We start from the raw sequence: 15,352 nt of genomic DNA, 5'->3' as shown, positions 1-15,352 counted from the left end.
GTGGGTCTTTGAGCACTCCCTGTCAAACCATCTTGGGGTGGAGGAATCTACTTGCTTCTTAGCGCTTGTTAAATCCTTATTGATCTTCCATTTCTTTTTCTTCTAGGCTAAGATTTTGTCATCAATATGGGTTTCTTGTAATAAACAGATGTCAGCCTTATGTCTAAATAAATAATCTAGAATTCTCAAACATTTAACAGGCCGTTGTAATCCTTTAACATTCAGAGACATAATTTAAATTTTATGACTATTACCCATAAGTCAAGATATTTAAGGAGAAAGACAAACCGGTGACCGCACTAAGATAAGGTGGAAGAGGTGGAGACCAATGAAGTAGTTCGAGGATGGAGAGCAACAAAAGAAAAGGACACAAATAGACAACAGGGAACATTAATAATAAGTGTGAGATACACATGTGTATTAAGAAGAATAGCCAGATGAGAAAAGCCCATGATGATCCAAACTTTATATAAATACGGCTAATAAGTGAGTAAAAAGTAGAGTCCCTTATATGTTATTTTTTGTATCCGTTTCATGGGTCCTGATATTAATTGAAAGCAGAAAGTGATTATCTAAAAATGCTCAAAGATCTTCTGGATGGTGAAATGACATAGAAACGTCATCTTTCCAAATGCGCGTGGTGGAAGGATCAGAAAGACCATATTTAAATCCAGAGTTTCTAAGTCGTGGTACAATGCTGTAAAGTCCTTCAGGATGACAACTGTTTCTTTAGCAAAGTCTTGATGGATGAATTTTTTATTATCATTAACCATGAGAGTAGGAATTTCTTGCTGTTTTTTTAACATAATAAGATGATGGTGATGAAAAACTTTAAATATCACTTGTCTTGGTTTGGTTTAGCCAGCCTTACTGTGGAATAGAATGCAATGCTCTTTAGTTTTTCTGGTAATTTTTATTTTAAGAGATTAGGCAGTAGATTCTCAAGATAGCATCTATAATCCTTGTCCTCTGTCTTCAGTCAAATTGGAAATTCTCAAGTTACATTGTCTGTTTCTAATTTCCAAGTCTAGCATTAGTTTATTCAAAAGAGGGATTTTCATGACAAGTGGAATTAGTTATTCCATTTTTACTTGAATATCATTTTAGTTTCATTGTCTGCAACCTTCATGGAAAGACCAGCCATATCATTATGAATATTTTTAACCTCAGTAACAATATTGTCAGTGTTAGACCTAACAGCGTGTAATTCCTCTAATATAGTAGTGAGTAAAAGTTAAGAAGAGTCAACAATTTTTGACTTATTAGTTGGTGGAGATAGTGCCTGTTTACTCTTATGGGCAGAAGATGTAGTTTCGCTTTGTATGTTGACAAATAAACAAATATTTGCATGCAAATTTGTAAGGTAGGGTAATAAGCCAAACTAATATAAATCTGATGGAAATTCACCAGTGCAGAAGCTAAAACTGACAGTAGGAGGACTGCGGCCCAAAGTTTCACCCTCTGTCTCGATCACAAAGCTACATAAATGCACTGCATGCAGGGGACTGGAGACTCCTCGTCACATGGGGTAAAGAGAATACTAAAGTGTAATAAGCTCCAAAAACAGTGAAAACCGATCATTGTACGGATTAGCGTGCCAGAGATTAATGTCAGGCGGCCATTATGACTCTCGTGCTTGCACATCTGTCTCTCTACAAGTCTAACACTCTTCTAAGTACTCCCTGAGTATTTAAATAGGGCTGCCCTCTTTCAGCTTTTCATTTCTTTGTTAGACATTTCCACTTTAATTTCAGCAGAGAATGGTACTTTGGGCGTGGGTAGGATTACTTTAACGATGTTCTGTTGGGGGCGTGGCTACGCAGGCGAACGGAATGGCCGCCTGACTGTAGAGCTCCGCCGGGCGAGAGAGGAACGGGGCTGAGGGGTGCTGAGGCCGGCGGTGCCTCGTGGGCCGTTCCTTCGCAGCACCGGAGCGCCTGGTGAGTTTCCCTGATTGCCTCTTCGTTGTCCCCCTCGGCCTAGGGGCCGCTGTTGTGCTCTCCCGGGTCCGCTGCTCGGCCCCGGTGGTGTCCGTTGGTAGAGGCGTGGACCCTCGGTGCGCGACCGGCACTTGCGGCCTGGTCCGGCCTTGGAGCCGGGGCCTCGATTTTTGGGGACTGCCCGGGAGGTGCGGCGGCGGGCGGCGGGCGGGGAGCGCTGGCGGCGGGCTCCGGGGTTGGGGGGTGATTGGCGAGGGGTGTGGCCGGCGGGCTCCTAGGCGCTCTGCGGACGGCTACACTTTGCTGCATTCGGTGGGGGCCTGTCACCTTTGCCCCCACCGCTACCGTGCACCCCAGACCCGCGCCTATCCCCCTGCAGGCCCAGGCCTTCCACACTCTCCTGCTCTCCTGCTGATGAGATTGGCCATGTGTATCGGACGCCTGTGCAACGTTACGAGGCCGGCGCTGGCTGCATGACCTGCGCGACATCGCCCATCTGTGCTGCTGCTGCCACGAGGACCTGACTACTTGGTCCCCACACTACGCACTCATTGGCTACCTGTCTCGGCGGGACCCTAGACCTGCCGGCTGCTGCCGAGAGACCACCACGGCCGTCTGCTGGCCCTACTTCTTGCGCAGGGCCTCTGACACATTGCTCCAGCCGGATTAATTTCCTGACGACCTGTGTGCGTCTGCCTTGGTGACCCTGAGGCCCCGGCGGTGCGACTTGGCCCTGGGGCTGGGAAACGGCCGGTACCCCTGATTCTCTAGTCCTGTCTTGACCGCCTTGTTGTCGGGGTGCCCTGTCGCTGTGCTCGCCTATCTGGCTGCTGTGGTTGTTATAGGGTCCTGTGCCACTGGTGATTTGCCCGCCATTACTTCCAACATGGTGAAGAAGGATGTTACCCAGAAGAGACTTACCTTCAGTTCGGCACCCCTCCGTGCGGCATCGGTTTCGCCGGTAACTGAGGCGGACACCGGTGCCCAGGCGGCGGCAAAGGACACCGCGGGTATGGTCGCTGAGATGATGGGTGAGATGCGTGCTGGATTCAAGGCCTTGGACTCTCGCTTTGATGCCCTTGACAAGAAAATGGCGGACATGGGCGCGACGATCCAACTGCACGATAGGCGCCTGGACCTGGCGGAATCCAGAGTTTCTGACATCGAGGACGGAGCTGCGTCGACGCTGAAAAGGTTGGAACGTGTAGAGAAGATCCTTAAAGACGTCGCAATTAAGAACGAAGATTTAGAGGCGCGCAGTAGGCGCAATAATATCCGAATAATTGGTGTGGCGGAGACGACAGCTACCGGACGCTTTGACACTTTTGTGGAACACCTCCTAATCGAACTTTTTGGCCGAGACACGTTTACAGCTGGCTTCGTAGTGGAGCGCGCACACAGGTCACTGGGGCCCCGGCCTAATCCGGGCCTGCCTCCCCGACCCATTATAGCCAGGCTCATGAACTTCAGAGACAGAGACGCGGCGCTGAAGGCCGCCAGGGAGGCGGGCGAAGTTAGGTGTCAAGGTGACGTGCTTTCTTTCTACCCGGACTTCACGATCATGGTCCAAGATGCGTGCCGTAAGTACACTGGTGTCAAGGCTGCTTTGCGCAAACTGGGGTTACGTTATGGAATGCTGTACCCTGCCAGGCTCAGAGTTGACGTGGATGGCAGGTTTCGCATTTTTGACTCCCCTGCGGAGGCACAGGAATTTTGCCGATCCTACAAAAACAGAGGGTCGCCTCGAAAATCAGATGATGCACAACGATCTCCGCCACACACTGACTCGCAGGCTAGTGCTGACCTGTTTAATGAAACCGGACAGGGTTGACTCATCTCCACCCCATTTTTTCCTGGACAGGCTGTTTACCTCAGTGTTATGCATCTGACCATGCAGTTCATTATGTTGTTTTTTTCTTTTTTTCTTTTGCAGCGCTTTTCATAATTGCTGAGAATTGAACGTTGCCCCGATTGTGGTTCTCGCATGGCGGAGCGTCGCCTACCCCCATGGCGCGAGCCGTACTGTACTTTTCTCTTACGTTGTCTTTATTTTACAGGTACATTATTGGACTACTGTTATTGTCTGTTGCTTTAGGTTATCTCCGTAAGGGTGGGAATAGCCTCCTAGGGCTTGAGGAGTGGCTGGGTGGTGGGTGGTTGGGATGGGTTTGTTTACGCTTTGGTTCTGTTTGTGCGCACGCACTGTTTTTCTCATTGGATGATGCCTGTGTTGCGGGAGGGGGCGGCGGTTCTGCACACTCATGTTTTATCATGTTTCCATCGCGTTTGAATGGCTAAGGTAGGACAGCGGTCTGGTCCTTCCAGACTTACTTCCATGTCCTGGAATGTCCGGGGTTTAAATGACACGAGGAAAAGACGGCAAGTTCTAAACTACGCAGCGAGACATGGGGTGGATGTCTTATTCCTACAGGAGACACACCTAGTGGACGCTGACTCTTCCTCCTTTGCAAAAAGCTGGGGTACGCACAGGTTTTTTTCTAGCTATAGCAGATATGCCAGGGGGGTGGCGATCTTAATACATAGACACGTCCCTTTTGTGCTCTCGGACAGTGTCTCTGATGTAGATGGCAGGTATGTTGTAGTTACGGGGGTGCTTCTGGGCTTCAAGGTCACCTTTGTTGGAATATATGGCCCCAATTCGGACTCCCCTGCTTTCTTCCAGGGTCTCCAGGATGTTCTGCTGCGTTTAGACACTGATATGATGATAATGGGAGGTGACTTTAACCTGCTGCTGAACCCTACCAGCGACAGTACCTCCTCTTCCCCGGATTGCAAGCCCCGTTCCCGCGCTGTACTAGCGGATATGTGCGCCCACTACCCACTGATTGACATTGAGGCCCGTTTGCACTCCAACACGCCCACCTACACCCACCACTCGGGGTATCACAACACTAGTACCAGAATAGACTACTGGCTCCTTTCCCCAGGGGTGGCCGGTTGGGTGAGAGACCACTCGACGCTCCCACGCACGCTGTCCGATCACTCTCCCATAGTGCTGACCCTACTGATCCCCAGGTTGGGAGGGTATGAGAGGCAATGGCGCTTTCCTGGCAAGGCGTTATCTGATCCGGTCTTCAAAGAAGACATTCGTACTGCCATAGAGGAGTATTTTGAGTTCAACGAGGGCTCGGTGGACACGTGGGCTACACTGTGGGAGGGATTCAAGGCCACTATTAGAGGGGTTTGCATTAACAAACATGTAGGGGCTTTGCGCGACATCCGTGCCTCCCTGACCCGTATTGAGACGGAGCTTACCGCACTGGACGCGGACACGCTCACTAACGCAGACGGTGGGGTGGAGGCGAGACGACTAGGACTCCTGCAAGAGTTCAGAGACACTGCAGACAGGGAACTGACATATCTCTGCACACAACACTCAGCTAGGCAATATGGTGAAGGTGATAGGCCTGGCAAGCTCTTGGCCCACTTGCTCCGTCCCCCCCGCCAGGCTTCATACATCTCTGACATGGTGGATGATCTGGGTGTTCGTCATCAGACCACCCCTGCCATTTGTGATGCCTTCCTATCCTACTACAAGGGATTGTACACCTCGAGCCTGACGGCTGACTGTCGCGACCCTGGCCCCTATATTAACGAAATCTCTATGGTGTTCCTAGAGAAACATATGCAGGAATTTCTGGCGATGCCTATCGAACCGGACTGCGTTGTGGAAGCCATTGATGCTTTAAAGGGCTCCTCGGCGCCGGGTCTGGATGGCTTTTCGGCCGACTTTTATAAAGAGTACAAGGAAGAACTGTTACCTCGCCTGATCGAAGTGTATGCGGAGGCGCTTGAGTCAGGGATTCTGCCACCCACGTTGCGGGAGGCAGTTATCATTTTACTTCCCAAACCGGGTCGGGACCCCACTAGGTGCGGATCCTACAGGCCCCTTTCCCTACTGAATCTTGACTATAAGATTTTGGCGAAAGTCCTTGCCACTCGACTGTCTTTACTTATGGAATCTATCATTTCGCCAGCCCAGTCCGGATTCGTCCCCCATAGATCTACCTCCTTTAATCTGCGGACGCTGTTTTCTGTTCTTCACAGGATCGACCCGGATACACCGGCAGCTGCGGTGTTTTTGAACGCCGAGAAGGCATTTGACTCCTTAGAATGGTCGTTTTTTTTGTCCGTCATGCACCGGATGGGCATGCCGTCCTTGTTTGTCTCCACGGTCGAGCTGCTTTATACTGCCCCCAGAGCAAGACTGCGACTTAATGGCACGCTTTCTGATAGCTTCCCTCTCTCCCGGGGAACCAGACAGGGATGCCCCCTGTCCCCCCTATTGTATATTCTGGCCATGAACCCGTTGGTACGGCACTTTCAGGAGCGCCACTTGCACCGCGGGCTCCAGTTCCGGACGGGTCCGTTACTCGTCTCCCTCTACGCAGATGATACCATTCTCTATGTTAGGTCTCCGGAGACCAACCTGTCGCCCTTGCTGCTTGAGGTGGAACGCTTTGGGAAGTACTCCGGTCTTCGTATTAATTGGCACAAATCTGACATCTTTCCGCTCACCCCCTCCACTGCCCGCTGGGACTGCCCGTTGCCGCTTGAGTGGAATACTGACTCGGTGAAGTATCTGGGTATCCACATACATCTGGACACGGTATCCATGATTCGTCTCAATTATGGACAGGCGTTAGACTTTCTAGAGGATAATCTCGCGCGTTGGATTCGCCTCCCTCTCTCAATGGCCGGCCGTATCGCCATAATTAAAATGATTATACTTCCCCGTTTTTTGTACTTATTTAACAACATACCGATCCCGCTCACTCAGGTCTTTTTCACCCAACTACGCTCTCTGTTGTTGCGTTTAGTGTGGGGGGATAAGAATCCTCGAGTTTCTTGGCGCATCCTGACACTGCCTTATGAACGGGGTGGCTTTGGAGTGCCCGACTTTTATATTTATTACCTAGTCGCGCAATGCGCCTATGCACACCCTTGGTTCCATCCAGACGCTCGGATCCCATATTTGAGACCTGAGGCGGACTTGGTATTACCACTTACCCTCAACTCGATATTGCCCAAAGGCATACCCAGAGACCCACTTGACATACAAACTGTGTCCACTACATCGTGGGCCTGGATGCAGTTGCGTAGACTGCTCCAGTTGGACGTGCTGTACTCCCCGGCGCTTCCATTGCCGAGCCCACACTGGCTCCCCATCACCGCGGAGGCAGTGGTCTGCAGAACGTTGTCCAAATACCAGCTCGCCACAATAGGGGATCTGTTCCCGGACGGCCATGTTTTTTCGGTGTCCGAGGATCCGCGATTTGCGGACCGGACGTTTATGGACTCCTTTGTCCTGACTAGGGTGAGGTCCATGCTTAGAGCACAGTTTCCCTCGTTCCCACTGCCGCCAGATGACATGGCAGCACTGACTTTTCTACTCCAGTCACAAACAGGAGCCCACATGGTCTCCAGGTTGTATGGACTCTGTGTGGCGGCACTTCCTGCTTCGGATGCGAAAGTTCGTGCGGCATGGGAACTTGATCTGGGTGGCCCCATCACGGACGCCCAATGGGATGCCTGTTGCCGCTCCACTAAAGAGGTATCTGTCAACAGTAGACATAATCTAATACATTTTAAATTTTTGAGGCGACTATACTTCACACCGGCGCTGGCCCACAGAATCGACCCGACCAGACCTCATCACTGCCCTAAATGCAAAGCTCCGCATGCCGATTTTGCACATCTCACATGGACCTGTCCGAGACTACACACCTACTGGCTACAGGTGCACCACATCTTAGGCGACATTTTGGAGTGTGAATTGCAACACAAGCTGGAAATTGCACTGCTTGGCTATGTCGCTGAGTTCCCCCGGGCCACGCGTAAGCTTGCTGCCATAGGTTTCTTGCTGCCGAAGAGGGAAATTGCTTTACTTTGGGGGTCCAGACGAATCCCTGATTCCAAGTCTTGGATGCGCAGCCTTGCCCAATGCAATACCAATAGTGTAGAATACTCCACGCAGATCCCAACGGCTTCACGCCCTATCGACATCTGGGGCCCATATCGACAGTATCTTAGCAAGATTACACGGGATGCACACTCCCAAGCTGCTAGCTCTATTGTCCCAGAAGGGGTGGGCTAGGTGGTTTTGGTTACCCTAGCGTGCGCTACCTATTGCGTTCCACAGTGCTTGGCGTGTACACACTCTCGGAAAAAGGGTATGCGTGAGCAGCTGGTTTTGGATTGTATGCTGGTTGGGGCCGAGATGTTTCCCTCCTCTGTTTCCTTGCATCCTTTGCCCCGGCTGAAATAGTTGCTTCACCCTAATCTTACATTTGTCGTTTTACCCACCCTCGTCTGCCTACCCCTATACTAATGCCATTTTCCTTGTCAATTGATGTGTTGCTTGCCGCTCTCTCTATCACGAAGGCTCATTCATTTTCGTTCTGTTTGAAAAAGGTTACATCTCTTTGTGTCATCATTCCGCGCATGCAATTTTCCCTCAGATATGGAAAAAGTGAAAATTAGACTTTAGAATGTGTTACACTGCTTGTAAATGTCATTGGTCTAGTCCTCCATTTGCTTCCTTTGTATAATGACCGCTAACGTTTTCATTGTAAACAGTTTACTGTGTAATTGTATGCCTACACGGACCAATCTGATGCTAATAAAGAGATTTTTTTTTTTTTAAACGATGTTCTGTTGATTCGGACACTTAACTGATTCTGTTGTTAATGGCAAGTGACCATTATGAAAAATGGGGTATGACCCAGACAGAGTCAAATGACCTGGGTATTGTATGATATGTAAACAAAGTGGTCATAGACATAATTTATCAAATACATATGAATGAATTATTCATTTTTTTACTCTTTTTAGGACTTAATCCTGGAAAGGAAAGAGACAAAACAACAAGCCAAATGCGTTTTACAGTATTATCCTTAAATACCCAAAACAGATTATAAAACACTGAGTTTGTACGTAGCAATATAAATTCGCAATTTATTTCACAATCATATATACATATTTATTTACAAAAAAAACAAAAAGTTGGGGGAATTCTGCCAGGTGCAGTAGAAAGTGCAAAGGTTTTATGTGCTCCAGTGAAGATAGAGAAAATGAGTAAAAAGGGGGCATACATGCCCTTGTAGATGTAAATAAGACATTCTCTGGCCTGCATACAAAATAATGGCACACCTCCCTATGACTCCTGACCACTCAACTGTATTCTCTTTAGTTTTGGTTTGATGGAAACCTATGACGAATAAAGTAGTACCTTTGGACAATGTGTGGAATACTCAGCCATAAAATATATGTATTAACTGATGTATCTGTTTTAAAAGTGTTTTGTTTCTGCATTTTATATATCATGTTTGTTTTTAAAGCTAAACACTAAAAGGATTGTTTTTATGTCCTATCTTATTCTGTCTAACATCTTGCTGTCTCAGCTTTTGCTGACCTTTCTTCTTCCTCCTTGGAAGGATCTCTCCAGTCCGACCCTTTTGCTCAAGGTAATTCTGGGTCTTTTCTTTCTCCTTCGTTGTTGTTCTGTGGTGGCTGTCCTTTACTACTCCTGTGCATGGTTTTATGTCTATCAGCGACTGACAGTTGTATGTGTGTGTTGTATGTACAGATGACTCATAGGTATTATGGTAGAAAGCTACTCTTAAATTTCACCTTACTAGGCAATTAATGATGGACTATCCCACTAGAAGGAAACATTGTTTTTTAAAAATATCTCAATTATTTATTTGCTCATACCTACATCATAGAAATGTTGTGAGCCAAGAAGAAAATCACTGTTTCTGCAACATTAAAATATTTTTTTCTGTTTACAAAGGTTTATGATGATTTAAACATAAAACTCAGTTACACTGCAAAACCATAATAACTCTTCTATAGAAGGTGAGGTGTCAGGTTTTATCTATGTGTAAGCAAAGCATGGTACCCAAATGAACAATATACTGTCAGCGTAAAATTGTAAGGTACTACGTATTGTTCTTCTTGATTTGGCACCAATTTATACATTGAAAAGAGCCTTCATCTGGACAAACTACCCCTCTCTTTTTATTGGATGGAGTCCTCAGATTACACTTAATCCCGAGACTATCATCATTACTGCTTCAATACTATTTATTAGGACACGTCTACATTGGAGTGTCCCCATAAACCAACAGGATCCATCTTATATGCCCATTGTTTTTCCCCAATACGAAGCAAAGTCAAATTATTTGTCGACATGTGACTCCTATAGTGAAGTGGGCTGTGTGTGTGTGTTCTGGGCCTAGACGCACATTTCCAGAGTGAGACATGCTGCAATCTCTCATTATTGAAGTTTGCACAGTGCAGCTCTAGGATACCTCTGGACTACACTTAGACTTCGATTCTGACTCTGTAATGGAGATGGTCCAGAGGTCCCAAGCGTCTTAGGCTATAGTTTGTTTTGTATGAGCCCACACAATAGTATCACACAACACTTGGGTGATTAAGGTTAAGTAGTCTCCTACTTATCTGCGTCCTTGAGGACTAACTTACCACAATAAAATTAGAGCCATTTACTTGTCCTGCTGTGGTTGGGGACAGATTCCGTATTATCTAGCACAGTGTCTTTGCCTTCCAGAGTTCTCAAGGCTGACCTGCCACAATGTAAACTTGAAGGGGCCTGTGTGTAATAAGGGAGAGACTTCATGCCATTATGTCATCTGGATAATTTCCTTAGTCTTCCATATTTTCTGAAACCAGTCTTTCACTTCTCTTTGTCGGGAAACAAGGAGTCGTTCAATCTCTGGCCAATTTTCATTGTTCTAAAGTTCTAGACTGCTCTATCTCCATGGGTGTGGCACGTGCATCTGTGGCCAGACCGTGCCCAATTCCATTGCCTGTTGATAATCCACTTGGATCACAAACCACTTTCCTACCACAAGATCTCAGCTGCACAACAAGCAAGCTATTTGTCTGTGAACACTGCTAGTGACTCGATACAGGTAAGCTTTAGATCAGTGGTTCTCAACTTTCGGTTCGTGGACTCCTAAGGGTCCGCAATGCCTGTTATGGGGTCCACGACTATTTAGAATTTTTTTTGTAATTTTAGTAGAGTGATAAAGTATATACAAAATAGAAATTAGTAGTAATTCAGAAGATGTCCACAGAAGTTAAACGCTGCTCTGGATGTTCCTCACAGTGCAATAAAGTCCTGATCCCATACCGATCATAATAAACCTCATTACTCTTACTCAGAAAGTAACTCGCACAGAAACTTTAAACACTTGCAATTATTTCAGCATCTCTCTTTGTATCATCTAAGTGAGAGATTGATAATTCAAAGGCTTTTTGCTCTCCTGATGGTGTGAATGCTTAAATATGTAAACGCCTCTTGCCCACATGTTCCCATATAATTTAAAAGTCTATAGTGTACCTCTCTTTTACACCTATACTTCAGTAATACTGGTGGCACACATACTTCTGTTCCAAAGGTCCAGGTGTACGAGGCTCACTGAAAACGTCATTCACATGTTAAATAATTAAACTCAATGCGTCAGCAACCTGCTGTTGTATATGTTCTCGAAATACATAACCCAGGAAAGGGGCCTTGTGATGCTGGGCTGTGCCCCAAATAATATTGTTTTTCTGGCAATTGTACTAGTACATTATTAAAAGCCGGGCTTTGGGCATCGTGTTTACAGGTAAGAAGTAGGGGTTGGCGATAAATTTTGCTCCAGCAGTAGAGTTGGCGGAGTGGGAATTGGCGTCCCCTACGTCATTTTCGGATGCTAGTAAGGCACCTGGTGCGATTTCTCAGTGTGGTGCGGTCAAGGGCAGTCTGGACTGTTAACTGTGAGAAAGCTGCAGCTTGAGCAGAAAATCTGCTCCAGCGGCAGCAAATAAGCAGCGCCCTCTGGCACGCCATGTGGTGCTGTTTTTTTTATTGTTGGTTTTTTTATTTTATTTTTTTATTTTACAAAACCTTTATTGGCACAAAAATCAAAGACACAGCTCTCAGCCGACAACCTCAAGGGCCGGCCGCATTATGCATATATAAAATGAAAACCAGTCATATATTGACACCCCATCAGCCGACAACCCGGAGGTCTGGCGGCGTAGCCCACGAGGGGGCAGACCGACCCAACAGTAATCCTTTCCGAATGAGCATATCATAACTATTGTACATGGTTTCCTTCATCCCTCCATCAGCTCAATCCCACTCACCCTCCCTTCCATGCCTACGCTGTGTGTATAGTCGAATGTCGTCGCATTCCAGCTAGATAAACTGTACCAACAACTCAAGAAACCCACCACCCCCAACCCCGTCTTCGTTGCATGCACAGTGCGTGTAAAAGATGTACTTGCCATATGGAGGTCACATCCAGTGTTACAACCCAGTTCTACTCTGAACACTCGCAGAGGCCACCCCAGTGCTCCATCGGCGCTGCCCCAGTTAGTGTGTCTGCGACAGCATCAGTATCTCAGCTACCCGTGAGGGATGCATTGTGCCTGCGTTGCCACCCCGGGCATGATTCCAACTCATCTCTCATTCCCCCTCCGCCGAATTGCCTGAGGCAGTCTCCGAGTCCTGTATGTGCCCTGCCAGCTCAACTGTTCGCTGCTCTGGCTCCCGGTCACTATGAGTCTGCTGGACCAGCGTTTCCGTCCCCTGACTTGTGGCCACCTCCCGCTACACGCCACTTAAATACGTCTGGTACAATTTACAATTTAAAACATTTGTAAAGCGCAACGTTCACCGTACGGTTTCTTGGCGCTAATGAAAGGTCCGACAACTGAAGCAGAATAAGCAGTCAAATGACAAGAGTAAGCCAGTTTACACGGAAAAGGCCTGTTTAAAAAGGAACGTTTTGAGGTCTTTCCGAAAAGAGACATAATGAGTGGCAAAGCGTAGGTGGTCGGGAAGGGAGTTCCAAAATGTGGGAGCCAAGATAGAGAAATTGGCTCCACCCCACTTTTTGCGCTTAAAACGTGGGACTTGAAGGAGAGACTTGGAAGAGGAACGAAGCTCTCTGGAGGGAACGTATTCGCTTATCAGCGAGGAGATGAAGGCAGGGGCAGTGCCTTGGCGGGCCTGGAAGGTCATGCAGCCGGTTTTAAAAAGGGAGCGTTCCCTGACAGGAAGCCAATGGAGCTCCCTAAAGGAGGGGTGTGGAGTGATGGTAACGTGGGAGACCATAGATAAGCCGGGCCGCCTGGTTCTGTACCATCTGGAGCCTCCGCAGGCTGTATGCCGGGATGCCGTTGTAAAGGGCATTGGCATAATCCAGCCGCGAAATTACTAGTGCGGCCATGATCAATTTGAGTGCCTGGGGGGAAAAGAAGCGGGAAACAGTGCGGATTGTTCGGAGGGTGAGGAAGCAAGAGGAGACTACGGAGCTAATTTGTGATTGAAGGGTAAGATGGTTGTTCATTTTGACTCCCAGTGTTTTGACCGTAGCTGATGGTGTGGGGGCGGGACCAAGAGAGGGGGGCCAGAAAAGGGAGTTCCAGGGACTGGACGAACCACCAGTGAGAACCAACTCGGTCTTATCCGGGTTCAATTTGAGGTGGTTGTGGTTCATCCAGTCCCTGATAAAAATCATAATGGACTGGAAGTTAGAGACAGAGAGAGAAGAGGAGGATAGGTCAAAGATGAGCTGGAGGTCATCTGCATAATTAAATACGGTGACCTCCAGCTGCTGAAGAGCGAAAATAAGAGGAGAGATGTAAAGGTTGAACAGTAGGGGAGAAAGGGAAGAACCCTGGGGGACACCACAGGTGACGGGGAGTGGGGTAGTCGTGAAGTCTCCTAGCCGGACCGCCTGGGTGCGGCCCCTCAGGAAGGAGGAAAGCCAGACCAGGGCTGATCCCTGAATACCAGCCGCCCTGACACGGGACAGTAAGATGGTGTGGTCCACCGTGTCAAAGGCGGCGGAGAGATCGAGGAGCACCAGCGCCTGGTATTGGTTGTGATCCATTCCCTTCCTGAGGTTATCTAGGACCGATACCACAACTGATTCGGTCGAGTGCCTGGGGCGAAAGCCAGCCTGGCGGGGAGCCAATCCCCGTTTACCTCTACATGGGCACTGAGTACCGCGGTGACATGGCGCTCCAGTACCTTGCCCAAATAGGGCAGCAGGGAAATGGGTCGGTAATTGGCTGAGATGGACGGGTCAGCGCCAGGCTTCTTCAGGATGGGCACTATAGTGGCTGATTTAAGTGCAGGCGTCACGACTCCCTGGGTTAGGGAGCTATTGAGGAAGGTGATGGGGGGTTCGGGACAGAAGGAATAGATTTGTTGCAAAATTCGTGCCGGACAGATATCTGCCGGAGAACCCGATTTTACTTTAGGGAGAATCTCCAGGAATACTTCCTCAGTGAGGGGGGGAATGGAGGTAAGACAGCATTGAACGGTAGGAGGGGAAGGGTCAATAAAGGCAGACGAGGGGGAGGGATGTTGGCCTTGATGGTTACAATCTTTTCTAAGAAATAAGTGTTTAGTTGGTCGCACAGAGACTGGGATGGGGGAATTTGGGGTAAGTCTCTGTCGGAAAAGGCTAGGTCGTTCACTATACCGAAAATCTCCCTGGGTTTATTTTCAGCTGACGTTATTTTAGTTGAAAAATAGGTGGTTTTGGCAGCGAGAATTGCTGTTTTATAATCGGCAAGTGATGTGAGATAAAGGATTTTTAGTGAGGGACAATAGTCTTTTCTCCAATGCCTCTCTGCCTGTCGGGCGGTCAGTTTAAGCTTTTTTAAGTTGTCGTTGAACCACCTATTTGAGTCCTTGGGTCGACGGGTGGAAATACGACGCAAGGGAGCTTCTAAGTCACAGCCTCCAGCTAGCCAGGCATTAATTGCCTTGGCTTGAGAGTCGGAAGAGAGGCCAGAAAGGGTCGGAGTGGAATTTCGAAGCAGAGAGGTCAAAGAGGGGAGATCAACTCTATTCCAATTTCGTGCCCAGGTGTTTTTGACGTGTGGGACTTTGGACACCGGTTTGATAGAGATGGAAAAGGAAATAAGGGCGTGATCAGACCAGAGACAGGGGGATACAGTCACCGGGGAAACTGGGAGGTTAAGGGACCACACCTGGTCAAGTGTGTGACCGTGAGAATGGGTGGGAACAGAAATGTGCGGAACAAAGTTCAGGGAAAGAAGAGATTCTGTGAACTCTTTCGAGGCAGTGCACTCTGAAGGGTAGGAAGGCCAGTAATTAAAATCACTGAGCACCAGGACCGAAGCGTAGTTGACCACCAGGGTGGCCAATAGGTCTTGGAATGCTGGTAAGAACAGAGACGAAGACTGGGGTGGTCAATACATCAGGAGGCATGTGATGGGGGGAGAAAAGGAAAGGGAACGGGCGACAAGGAATTCAGTGGGGGGGAAAGGGGGAAAGGAAAGGGTTTGAAAGTTCAAATCAGACTGAGCGATTAATGCCACACCACCGCCTGCCC

The 15,352-nt window shown here is 48.2% G+C and overlaps 1 protein-coding gene across 4 annotated transcripts in view; it reads left to right on the top strand.

The window, feature by feature from the left end:
* The window catches only part of TRAK2 (trafficking kinesin protein 2), a 704,082-nt gene that overhangs the window by 176,321 nt on the left and 512,409 nt on the right, over positions 1-15,352 (top strand). For 2 of the 4 annotated variants that reach the window (XM_078680216.1, XM_078680218.1), the window contains exon 4: positions 9,365-9,427. The exons of the other annotated variants lie outside the window; for them this stretch is intronic. In XM_078680216.1, the coding sequence (XP_078536342.1) occupies positions 9,365-9,427 (63 nt within the window). The remainder of the gene's footprint in view (positions 1-9,364; positions 9,428-15,352) is intronic. 4 annotated transcript variants of the gene reach the window in all.

The sequence above is a fragment of the Lissotriton helveticus genome, chromosome 3_1, assembly GCF_964261635.1.
Source record: "Lissotriton helveticus chromosome 3_1, aLisHel1.1, whole genome shotgun sequence".
NCBI classification, from domain to species: domain Eukaryota; kingdom Metazoa; phylum Chordata; class Amphibia; order Caudata; family Salamandridae; genus Lissotriton; species Lissotriton helveticus.
The sequence above is the reverse complement of the archived record's forward strand: the minus strand, read 5'-3'. Positions and strand labels throughout refer to the sequence as shown.